At 40.5% G+C, this 12,599-nt stretch overlaps 1 protein-coding gene across 1 annotated transcript in view; it reads right to left on the bottom strand.

Annotated features, from left to right (window-relative positions):
* Positions 1 to 12,599, bottom strand: part of ADGRA3 (adhesion G protein-coupled receptor A3) — a 69,203-nt gene that overhangs the window by 50,698 nt on the left and 5,906 nt on the right. Inside the window, exon 2 of the mRNA XM_063135212.1 lies at positions 4,119 to 4,190. Coding sequence (XP_062991282.1) covers positions 4,119 to 4,190 — 72 coding nt within the window. The remainder of the gene's footprint in view (positions 1 to 4,118; positions 4,191 to 12,599) is intronic.

The raw sequence follows: 12,599 nt of genomic DNA, 5'->3' as shown, positions 1-12,599 counted from the left end.
TGAAGGGCTTTGAATATAAACAATAAACTTTGCTGTTTATTGATTTGCATTATAATGTATTTTATTCTTAAAAATATTTGTATTGCATTTTAAATTTTTAACTGTTCTATAGCATTTTAGGGTTTTTTACTATTTGTAATATACCCAGAGAACATTAGTTACAAGCTGGATTAGAAATGTAATAAATGATAATAAATAATAATTATACAATAGGTTGCTTTTGGCTACAGTTTAATGAATGTGCATATATTCTAATAGTTATGAAGGCCAATGTTAACTGTCAGTATTTCTCTTAAACCCACAGATGATAGTATCAATGATATTTCTACTCTGTTGAATGTATAGACAAAAGAAATCATTCAGCACTTGACCTTCTAGAGATGCTATTAGAGAAAGTAGTGATATTAAAGGACAATATTAATGGTAATACTTAGGATTCATATAGTGCTTTAGAATGTTCCAAGTTTTAACTTAGGCCATAGCTAGACCTAAGGTTTATCCCTGGATGGTCCAGGGGTCAAACCTGTTCATCTAGGTGACACACAGGGGATCCAGTGCTCAGGCAGGGGCGAACCCTGGAGGATCCCAGGATAAACCTGAGGTCTAGCTGTGGCCTTGGTAATTCTTAACATTGCCATGTAAGGTAGGTCAGTATTATTATTTCCATATTGCAGATAAAGGGCCTGAAGCTGAGAGAGAATGGTTTGCCAAAGGCCACCTCACGGATTCATAGCTTATTCTCTTAGCCACTATGCCAAATGAACTTAACAGTCTTCCAGAATTTAAGAAAGCCATAAAGACTGATCACTTCCGGTAGGCCTACCCAGTTGAACTTTAAGCTGCCTTTTTTAATGGTGTGCTGTTTTTAAAGATGCACTGGTTTTAAACGTTTGAATTAGTTGTATGTATTTTATGGTGTTTTTATTTGTGTTGTACCCCGCCTTGATCCAGAGGGAAAGGCGAGTAACTATTATTATTATTATTATTATTATTATTATTATTATTATTATTATCCCACAAAAACTGAGCAAATACATTTGGTACCTTTCCCCAACCATTACAAGGTGCTATAAATCTTATTATTCAGTGTATATTTATTATATTTTTAGTCTGACAATAACAGAAGTTCTCTGGGCAGTTTATAAGAATAAAAAACTAAAAGGATAAAAACAGTATAACATTTAAACCCCCTGCCCAACAATAACCAGTATAAAAATACAGTATCAAGCCTCCTCTCATCTGCATTTCCACCCATATACTCTATCATTCTCCAGTATTCAGCAAAAACACAATTACACCCAGGGGAGGGAAAATCGGGAGTACATCAAAAAGGGGGTGGCACAAATAAACTTTGGGAAATAAGCAAAACCAGCCAAAAATGTGCATTTCCCCCACAGTCTAAAGAGCACAATTGTTTTAAAAAGGGGACACAAGTGGGATAACCCACATTTCTACATTTCATGTGGTGACAGTGGTGGGCTAACCTGTGCCGTGGGCTCTATACTTCACTGTGCCTTCTACTCTGCACTGGATACTTGTAAACCTCTGAGACTAGAACGGATACGATAGGATTGCGCCCTAAATTGTAAAGTACCACAAATACCATCAGCTGCAAGATTTTAATTCCTGGGATACTTGGGGAGCTTTCCAGATTACCCGTTCCAAACTTCTGATAAACCTACTCAGCAAAGCATAAAGCAGTACCAACATGACTTTCAAGGTAAAACTTTGCTTGAAAAGTTGAAGGAAGAAAGTAACTGTATTAGCAATACACAGATCTTCCCTCTAGAATGTACCAGCTAGTGTAGTTGTCTAGTTCTTTGTTTCCTTCATCACTAATTAAAAAACATAATTCTTTAAGGTCAGAAGTTAGTTTAATCTTGTTATTTGGCATAAATGCTGTAGGCTAGTTCTGACCTTTTGTGTCTCAATACTCAAAGTTCATCTGCTTACAAAGGTGACCTCTGCAGTTTTTGAAAGCAGCAGAATTTGGAGGGGGGGGTAAAAGAAGGGGAGCAGGTCAAGCTGGTATGCAAAAGAAAAATAACGTTACTGCTAAAAACTATAGGTTTAAGTTTCTGGGTTTCCTATTAAACCAATTGCAAAATTCATTTTTATCGTTGATTGGAATAAGAAAGCCAGTGATGTCATGACCATTTTTTCTGCCAAGTCGGAGAGTGTGTATCCTAAAATCACACTGACTAAGGATGCTCACACTTTGGGAAATATCTAATAGAGCTGTGCAAATCCAGGCCTCGGATTCGAATAAGCGAATCATGACGGCTATTTTATGATGGATCTGCCATTTTAATGCAGAGCCCTAGTCCCCCATACAGCCTACAACTCCCAGCATGCAGTGCCTGGGAGGGCTGTACTTACCGAGGCCCAGGAACAGAGGACATACATATACTTGACACCACCATTGTCTACTCTTCTGTGCCTCCTCCATTGGTACCTGTAGAAATTGCGTGGACCCCTCCAGAGTCAATAGAGTATTTCTGATTGCAGCAGCTGAACACACCATGAAGCCAGCAATGGCGCGGAGGAGCGGGCGATGGCGGCGGTAAGTACACATATGCACTCTGTTCCTGGGCCCCTGTAAGTAGAGCTCTCCCAGGCACTGCATGCCAGGAGTTGTAGGCTGCATGGGGGCCTAGGGCTCTGCAGTAAAATGGCGGATTCGTCATAAAATGGCGGATCCGTCATAAAATGGCAGATCTGTCATAAAACGGCCGTTGTGATTTGATTATTCGAATCCGAGATCTGGATTTGCACAGCTGTGCGCATACCGTCCCTATCAGATGCTACCCTAAGTGTTCACTTTAGAACGCCCAGTCTTTGTTCTCTCACTTAAGGAGCATCTACATGTTATAGCATAGGGCCAAAAGTAGTTATCGTGGCTTCTTCCCTTGCCCCAATGTGTGTGGCCACAATTTGCATAATTACCCATAGTGCAGTGAGGGTTGCTGCAACAAAGCCATCCTGACAAGCCATGGCTTATTCTAGGGGTTTGTTGTGCCTCCGTTTGGGATGGAGGAGGAAAACGGAACAGCTGAGCCTGAGAGTGTTTGGGGAGGGGTCCAGCACATGACCAAGCAAAGACAGCTGCAGCTCAACCCAGGTGGCCTCACTTATCCATTGGCCTCACAATATAAGGCAAGCCTCAGACGCGGTTTGGTTGCTGGAAGCAATTGTTAAGACATGGGTTGTGGTGACTGGGTGCAGAGCCACAAGGCAAGAGCGGTAAAACTCCCTTCTGGTCTTCTCGATTGTGCCTGCTGGTGCTGCCACAAGCCTCCTTCACCACTGACTGCCCCTCTAGTGATTGCCCCTATTTCTTTTTTTAAGCCTTTCTTCATTTTTAATATATTACCAGTATAGGCAAATCAGTTTACGTGTAAACTATAAAGAATATAAAATAAAGAACTCATAGAGATGCAGAGCATATCAGTGACCTGAAAGGGTGTGTGTGTATAATTGGGAACTACGAGGGAGATTATTTTACTGTAAGAAAAGAAAAGAAAAAAAGAATAATCTCAAAAACCTTTCAACAAACAATAAATTAGTGGAAAAACACCCTATGATTTATTAAGCTGATTTTGTTATGTCTGAACTGACTTTTTGTGATACCTCTTTTCATGACACTATTTCAAGAATGTCAGCCTGCACAATAACACAAATATGAATTGAAGAACCTTGGCAATGAGTATTGAGAGCAGGTTTTGGGGAACATGGGACTCCAGGGAGGATGGGAAATTGCCCCGCTTTCTGGTCTGTTGACAGAAGCCTTCTGCTGGTGGCCAGAAACTACCATTGAATATGGGATACAAGAGCTGCAATCATATATACTTTTATGGGAATAAGCAAACTATGTCTTACTTACAAATACATATTCATAGGATAAGATGCTAACATTGTGCCATACTTACAGTATTTAGAAGCACTGAAATAACTTCCTTTTTTCTTATGTACACTACTTTTTGAAGCAATTAGTTTTGGATCGTATGTTCAGCAGGAAACATATTCATGCAAGTACAACTGCTACAGCATCTTAATTGTTTTAAAACAATCCAATATGTTTAAACAGAACACTTAAAACAAAAATTGAAAAAACTTACAATCGTTCAAGAAAACTTAATCCAGTGAAGGATCCATTCTTCAATCCTGATATTTTATTGTTGCTCAGAATCCTATAAAATAAATAATAGAGTATTACAAAAAGATTCCTAAGAAACAACTATTTAAAAACATATACCTGCAATGGCACTGAGTAAACGTATCTTCCTTTTCAAATAAGTGATCTTACACGGTCTGTAAACAGACAAAATTCTAGAGTATGGAAGACATGCAGGTTGTATGGCCTAGAGTTTTGAATCAATATTTTTGGCCTTATTTAGTTACAAACCAATAAGCTCTAATTGTTAGAGCAACCAGTTAGAATACATGTTTGCTCAACACATATATTTCAAAATGAGTAACTTGATTTAACTTGGGATTTTTCTCAGCAATTTCATTCAATTTAATTTCAATCAATTATTTCATATCAATTAGTTCATATGATCACATGGCTCTGTACAATTTAGTTCTGAAATACAAATATTACCTCCAGAGAAGGGATTTTTCCCAGGACCATAACAGGGGAAAGAAGGGGTTATTATTATTATTATTATTATTTATTTATATAGCACCATCGATGGTTAAATTCCTCTTCCATACCTGCTCCAATGCTGATACATTATCAGTGCCCCCACCCACACCTGCTGATGCAATCTGCATTTAAAAAACCCACAACCTGATAGTAATTCACCATCTTGCCACACTGGCATTGGCAGTGTTCTCCCAGGAGCACCCCACTCCGATTTAAGAATGGTGGCGTTTAACCACCACTGGAGGTAGGTCCTCACCTCCTGAATAAGCTTGAGTGGCAATGGTGATTGGTGTGCAACATGCTTTTCGATGGAGGAAGAGCCAAGAATGGAATGAGGCTTATGGCCCTGGGTCAATTGAAGCAACATGGTGTTCTGTAATTGCACCAAGAATATGAGAGGACTGCTGATCCATGATCCAGCTAAATACAGAACACCCATAACACAAAATCTCTCGACAAGGTCAAATCTGTCACAATGGTGGACCAGAGGTGGTTGCCTTTCCTTTGTTATCAGCTGTGGCTGGGAAGGGTATAGTGCATAAGTTTCCAACTTGTGGGTTCCCTCCATCCCTCCCCATTGTGGAGGGACAGTACTGTTGTACGGAGCTATCCTTTACCAGGTGAAAGCCAACTATTGCTGGGTGTGTGTAGTGATAATTTGTGGCTGCTGCTTTCCTTTCTTGGGCTGATGGCCAGAACAGATGAGCAGCGGTACAGCAAAATAAACTTCTTGCCCCTCAGAAGTGTGCTGTCTAAAGGTGCAGTCATAATCTCTTTGCTTGCATCAGGAAGGGCATAATGAGCACGTGCCTCAGAACAGAGCCCACTGACTGTGATCTGAACCTTCCCCGTCTGAAGTAGATATAGCAAGTTAATTGGAGTCCAAGGAAATGTGAACTCCCCCCCACCTGCCCAAATATTGGAGCCTCTTCTTTTTAAAGCATCATATCACCTTCAGTTTTTTGGCTAACAGCATGAGGAAGGGAGGGAGATATATATTTCGAAATAAAACCAGTTTAGACCTAAGGCTACTCCAAGTAGGTCAAGAGCAGAAGCAAAATATTGAGAGGATCCTCCTCTCTGGGAAAGTCATAACATTTGTTTTTATTTGGCCCTACCTTCCGCTGGAAAAGTTAACCCAGGGACAGGGAAACTTTTTTGGCCTGTGGGCAAGGCAACAAAATGCCTGGCATGGGAGGCATGGCGAGTCACAAAAAACAAGCAGCCTACTCAAAAGACGAAGTACAAGGCAGAGGTAGGTCTAAGCAACTCCTTTGAATGCAGTTTTCTTTGTCAAGAGAAACTTCCCCACCTGCCCAAAGCTACCTTACTGCTGCTCTTCCTAGCCCCTCTGAACACACTGCTTTCCCTGCCCCACATTGCTCCCCACCCTCCTGCCACAGCTTACAAGATAGAAGTGACAGAAATCCTTCCCCCCCCTTTTTTTTTTTGGTGCCTGAGAGCTCTGAAGAGGAAAGGATCAGCATGCAACCACTGATCATTTTCGTTTGTGTAGACCAGAGGCATTCATGGGAAATGAACATTTCAGTGGTTGGAGGCCCTCACTTCCCTTTGAAGCAATCCCAGGTACTTGTAAGAAAATGTGATGGTGATAATGATGAATGAAGTGCAGAAGTGGGCACCACATTGCCTTCCCAAGTTAACCCTTTCCTGCCTGCTCCACTGGCCTAATGACCAGTGGAACTGCTAGGACCTACACATACATTTTCTCCTCTCCTAGAGCTCTGCTCGCTCTCCTTCCTCCTCGCTTACTTCCCCAAGGCAATGACACCTTTCATTTCTTTTTTCTCCCTTTCAACTAAAAGAGAAGTGGGGGAAACTGCAGTTCTGTCCAGAAACTTCATTTGTCTAGATTGCCTCTACATGGTGAGAGGAGCCAAGAGGCATGCTAGGCGAAAAAAGAGTTCAGAGAAGGAGTGAAACTGGAATGGGGAGCAGCCAGGACTGGGTATGTTAGGGCCCCCCCAGAGGGCTTCTTATCCAGAGAACCCCCTCAACCACTGCTTCAGTTGTCTGACTTAAAAATGAACAAAAAGCACAAATATTTTATAAGTAATAAAACAAAAAATAACATTTATACCAATTTACAGATTAAATACATAACCAGAACGTGATTTACAGATTAAATAAATTAGAACATGAAAGTACATTTGAGTTGGAAGTTTCCCTTGGAGGCTGCTGTTCAGCAATAAAGGTTTAATAGTATTATAATGAATTCAAACTCAAGTGCTTCATCTTCCCCTGGCTCATGTTGATTACTTAATTTGCTAGCAGGTTTTCAGCAAATCACAGTTTGCCATTTCACCTGAACTCAGCAAATTAGTTTGCATAGATACTTTGCCCACAAATAGGGATTATAACCACATTCAAACCAAACAGCTCCTAAATCTCATACCAGTTTCCAATATGTATCCCCAAGCCAGAAGTTGGCTCTATGGTTTTCTACTTGATATTTTATCTTTGTTTATTTTATGGCCGCATATATAATGCTACTAGCTGCTTTGGGTGCCTTTTCAAGCAGAAATGGCAGCACATGTGAGTATTTTGTTGTTAACAAAAAAAAAAGTGCTTCTGAGTGGCTGAACCAGTCCAAGTGATGGAAAATTATGCTGAATAGTGCACTGGGTGCTTTTCTGGAAGAAAAATGACTAATGTTGACCACAATTTGAAGACTCATGAAGCTTATTTCATTAATTCATATATTTCCATCTAATTGGTCCATTAGATAGCTAAATAATAAAAATTGAAGACATTATCATGATAAAGGAAATAAAATATCAAAATACGCAGTAAATCAACGGGAGTTTTATCATGCTGTTTCTTTAACTAAAAGCCCTTCTCCTGTATGACGATCTGCTTTCGAAACTGAGGTGAGTCTGAAAAGCAGTTTGTTATGTGATATAGGGATCAAAGAGGGATCAATTGAAAATTCAGTTATGACTACTGTGAGTCCTTCGCGTGAATCAAACTAGCTCTTTGGATACCAGCCATTATTAATAACAGTATATATCATATAATATGAAAGGGTATCTAAAGAGGATATGTTACCACCTGTACAATCATGAAAGATCTTTCCGACTGAAAACAGTGGCGACATGGAAAGCCTTCTGAAGCATATGTAAATATTTTTCTGGGGAAAGTTCCAGGGGAAACTGTGAAAGAATCATTTGACGAAAAGAAACCATCACAGACTTGCACAGTAGCTATTTTAAACTTCATCTGCAGAAGTTTGACAGTATACACTGTTCCCGGTCAAGTATTTCTGCATACAATCTCTTTTCTAAAAATTGTTATTCATTACTATTGTTGAAGATTTCTTCTAGTTCAGCACTGAACCACCCAGCACTCAGAAAATCATGTGTCACACAAAGCAAAATAAGGTACCAAGTGGAAAACTTTCTTCTTTTAAAGAAACCTATAAAAAACACAAATGACTCCATTTTTATTTTCTGCATGTTATGAGTGAACTAAGCAAGACCTTTATGCTAAGAGTTTACAGCAGTATGATTGAAGGCATTATGAGTAATAGCAAGTATTGAGAGTGCATATTATTAAATGGCATTTTAAAATGTATTCATTACGGGTTGTATCCAATTGTGTGACTCTGATCACAAAAGGCTCCTTGGTCCAACAGAGAATGCTGGGCCTCCTCAAGGGCTACTAATTCATACAACTACATTTGAGGTTGAAGAGGCTGTACATGATGTGATTTTTACCTTCAAAAAGGATATTGATTTTATGGATTTGCTATACCAATTAGCACCACTGCAAATAAACACACACACACACCTGGGCTTGGAAATTCACAGCCAGCCAATACATGTGCCACAAAACTGAGCTGTATCTATCCATATACCTAGGAATATTGGAGGATTCCATTGGGGGTGGGCACAAAGACTAGCGGGGTTTTTCCTGTTTGGCCCCATGGATTTAATTCTGCTTTGCTCTGCTGGTGCCAACTCACTCTACAGTGAATCAAGCCAGTACACACCTTTTTTTTTAATGGCAGCAATTTGTATATTGCAAGTTCTGTCATTTGCACAAATTGCAATTTGTGCAATTTTTGTGCATCTTGAAATGTGTGGAAATAGTGTCATTTTTTTTTTAAAAAAAAATGCTACTCTTGCGCAACTGTGCAGCATTGCAAGTCTGCTTGTGTCCCCTATGAAGCCCTGCAAACATGTTCCCCGCTTGTCAATATCATTGTCAATTTCATCCTCTCCACATTATTACTTGATTTCAGCCAGCAGAACCATATTTCGGTCTTGTCAAACAACTTATCAATTTCCCCACTCCCTCACTCTGGAAGTGATTTGACACTTGTCAGTGTCAAGCGTACACAAATTACTCACTGACAGGTTGGGAAAAATTATTTTATTTTATTTATTACATTTTTATACCGCCCAATAGCTGATGCTCTCTGGGCGGTTCACAAAAATTAAAAGGGGAGAAGATCACCCCTTTAGCAACCTGATAGGGTTTGAAATGTTGGAATGACACTTGGGGGTGCCTCACTCCTATTGCATACTTGCCTGAGTCACAAGCAAGTGCTTCTAAGATAGATCTAGGGATCACCCCCTTTTCGCAGCTCCCATGTAACTCCAATCAGGGCACACCACTCCTTGCAGCCAAGCTAGCTCATCAGTCCAAGCAATTTGTCTTAAGCGTAAAGGACTCTTTACTGCATCTCAGATTGTAATCCTTGCCTGTTTTTGACCTTGCATTGGCTTCTGGCCCTTTACTGCCACTTTGAAACTTGATTTTCAGCCTGTCTCTGATTCTGTACTTGCCTCTGGCCCTTTGATCCCTGTCTGTCTGATCTGATACCTGACCTTCAACCTATCCGTGTCTGTATCTACTGCTACTGGCCCTTTGTTCCTAACTCATCTGACCTAGTACCTGACATCCTGCCTGACTTTGACCACATTTATTGCCTTTCTGCTTGTTGCCTGCCTGAACTGAACCCCTGTTGTATCCTGTCTTGGAGCTAGGCCAAAGCCTGACAGATGCTGACAGTACTGTAATACTGGTTCCCAACCTTGTCAATTATAAAGTCACAAGTTACTTTAAATTAACCAGCAGCCAATTACCTCAAGGTATAACAAAAATATACTAAAATCAAGTCTAGGCAACTGAGTTCTGTCTCTTTGATTCCCTTACAGTGCTCAATTTGGCTCTTTTCTTTCAATAAGACAGATAAACTGGTGTTACATTTACCAGCTTCAACTTTTCCCAGCCATATGGCAAACTAAAAGAAAAGTAATGGTCAAAGTAAGCTTTGTGAATAAAAATGCAAATATGGTAGTTTTTACTACTTGCCAGCATTAATGGGAAACATATCATTAAATGAACTTCCTAGGTCAAGAATAGTCAATAATGTGCACTCAGAAACCTTCCTTGGTGTCCGCTGAGACACCATATTCTTCCCAATTTTTGTAAAAAAATATTTAAAATAATAAATTATTTTCTGTCAGCTTGATTTATTTATATATTGTTTATTGCATCTATATATCGCCCCATAGCCGAAGCTCTCTGGGTGATTGCGTCTAGCTGTTCCCATCTTAATTGTCCATGAATGCCTCGGGGCAGGTTACTTGTCCTTTCTGTCTACCTATGCCCACCTATGGCAGGCATTTTATGGCTGTGCCCAGGACAGTTTTTCAAATGTTTGAATATGCTCATGGGCCCAAAAGGTTGCTTACCTCTGTTACAGCTTCACTGATATCTCTGTGAAAATTACTACTAAAATAGGTTTTTCACACCTGAAGGGAATGTGAATGCTAGAGCTAGCCTCTAAGACTGATTTGGCTAACAGAGCTAGGCAGTTGCCTTCAACTAAAGCAGGACTGTTTCCTACAGTTCAACAGGCTTTTGGGAGGAGCCTCTCACAAATAGCTACCCGAAGGGATCTCCTCTCAGCTCCACTCGCTTGACCCTACAGTGGACTCTGGGATTTGTCAACTCTGATGACCCCTCCCTCTCAGTTCTTAAGAGTGTGGGTGGGTAACGGTCTCTGAGACGTCTGCATTCTCTGTGATAAGCTTGTGGGTAGATGCATCCTTGACTCCTGAAGAGTCTTGGAGAATCTCCTCCCCTGCTTCCTGTGTTGGCTGGTAAATTCCTCCTCCTCCTCTTCCTTCTTCTTCTGAGTCCGAAACTTCTTCCTCCACACTAGGGTGGCCTGATCCTGACACCCCTATACATAATTTAGTGCTGGAAATTTAATGTATTCTCAGTTTTAACAGTAGACTTAAGGATACCCTTAAAATTTAAATGAAGCAACATACTTCATCTAGCTATTACTGCAATTAAACAGAAATTAGTAAAAAAAAACAGGACTGTAAACACTATGGGCTGCTCAAAACATAATTTCTATAGTATATCCTTACTGTAAATAAGGATCAGTGAAGCACTTTGGATTCATAAAAGTTAGAGAATCATTTACCCTACTCCATAAAGTAAATGAAACTCAAACTACACGTTAAGTTAATTATGCAATGTGCAGCTGAGGCGCTTTTTTTTTGTACTCTAGACTAAGTGCATATGCCCCCATTCAGATTGGGATCACCATATTTCAACCTCCCCTCACCCACATTTCTTTCCCCAAATCCCCCCCATTAACATCAATGGGGATTTTTTTAAAAAACAAACCGCCCGGACGGATTTTAGGACACAAACAGTGGGGGGGGGGCCTTAATCAAGGCCATGCACACTTACTCCAGAATTAAAAAAGATAAGCCTCAGCTACAAGCTGCTCGAATCTAATGTGTTGACCCTGAGAAAAGGGTCATGCTGCTCTTCCTGCTCCAGTACTAGGACTCAGCTGAGGATGTGAAAGCACAGAAAGCTCCAAAACAAAGGCCTAAGGGTACGTTACTCTTGAATACTGCCATTATATGGCAGTATGATATACCGTATTTCTTCGATTCTAAGACGCACTCCATTTTTAGAGCTATTTAGGGAAAAAAGTGTGTCTTAGAATCGAAGAAATACGGTAGCCAACAGAATACTAGGCCAGGATACGAGGGATCCAGGTTACAATCCGTTTTCAGTGATGAAACTCAGGGTCAAAACAGACAAGATGCAGAATCTCATACTCCTATTTTTAGTTAAAAATTGCCATGAGTAAACTGCCCAGAGAGCTTCGGCTATGGGGCGGTATATAGATGCAATAAATAAATAAATATGAGACCCTTCAAACTGGATCACAATTTGTGTGTTTGTGTAATAACTACATGCTCTCTCCCCCTGCCCCCCACCCAACCCACGACATTCCTCTGATCTAACCTGGCCCCATTCTGGAAGCTATCAGCCCTGCTAGAGAAAAGGTTCAGGTTCAGGGGATTGAGAACTTGATTGCTAGCGCACAAGCACACTTTGCTCAGTTGCTCTGGGGTTAGCCCTACCATATCCCATAGGGAGAGAAAAAGCTTTAGGATAGAGTGCATCAGCACTCAAGGGAAGCCCATTTGTGGCCAAGCAATATCATTTAAGGTGTTTCTGGACATCACCTCACAAAGGCACCTTGTCTGCCCAATACCAGAATTCGTTTTGCTCCACTTTCCTGAAACACCGCTTTAATTGTTGTAGCCACTGGAGCAGCTGAAGTGGGGAATAAGATCAAGCTGTGAACCTGCTTCTATTTAAGAATTTTGCACTGCTTTGTGGATCAGACTGTTATGCAGAGAATTCAAAGTTGGGTGTGGAATCCAGGACCACATTCTCCCCTCCTCCAATATTCCCATTAGTTTTGGGGCAGCCAATCAACCCAGGATCCTGGCTGCCAGTTTAATTATCTACTACTGATGATAACACTATATCAAATATTGCTTCTTTCCAGGAGATACAAATAAACTATCTAAACAGAAAGACAGAAACTGATGGATGACTGTCTTCATTCCTAACCCATGTAAAAGATTCCTGGTAAGAT

This window comes from Elgaria multicarinata, chromosome 10 (genome assembly GCF_023053635.1).
Source record: "Elgaria multicarinata webbii isolate HBS135686 ecotype San Diego chromosome 10, rElgMul1.1.pri, whole genome shotgun sequence".
Classification (NCBI taxonomy): Eukaryota; Metazoa; Chordata; class Lepidosauria; order Squamata; family Anguidae; genus Elgaria; species Elgaria multicarinata.
This window is presented reverse-complemented; position numbering and strand designations above follow the sequence as displayed.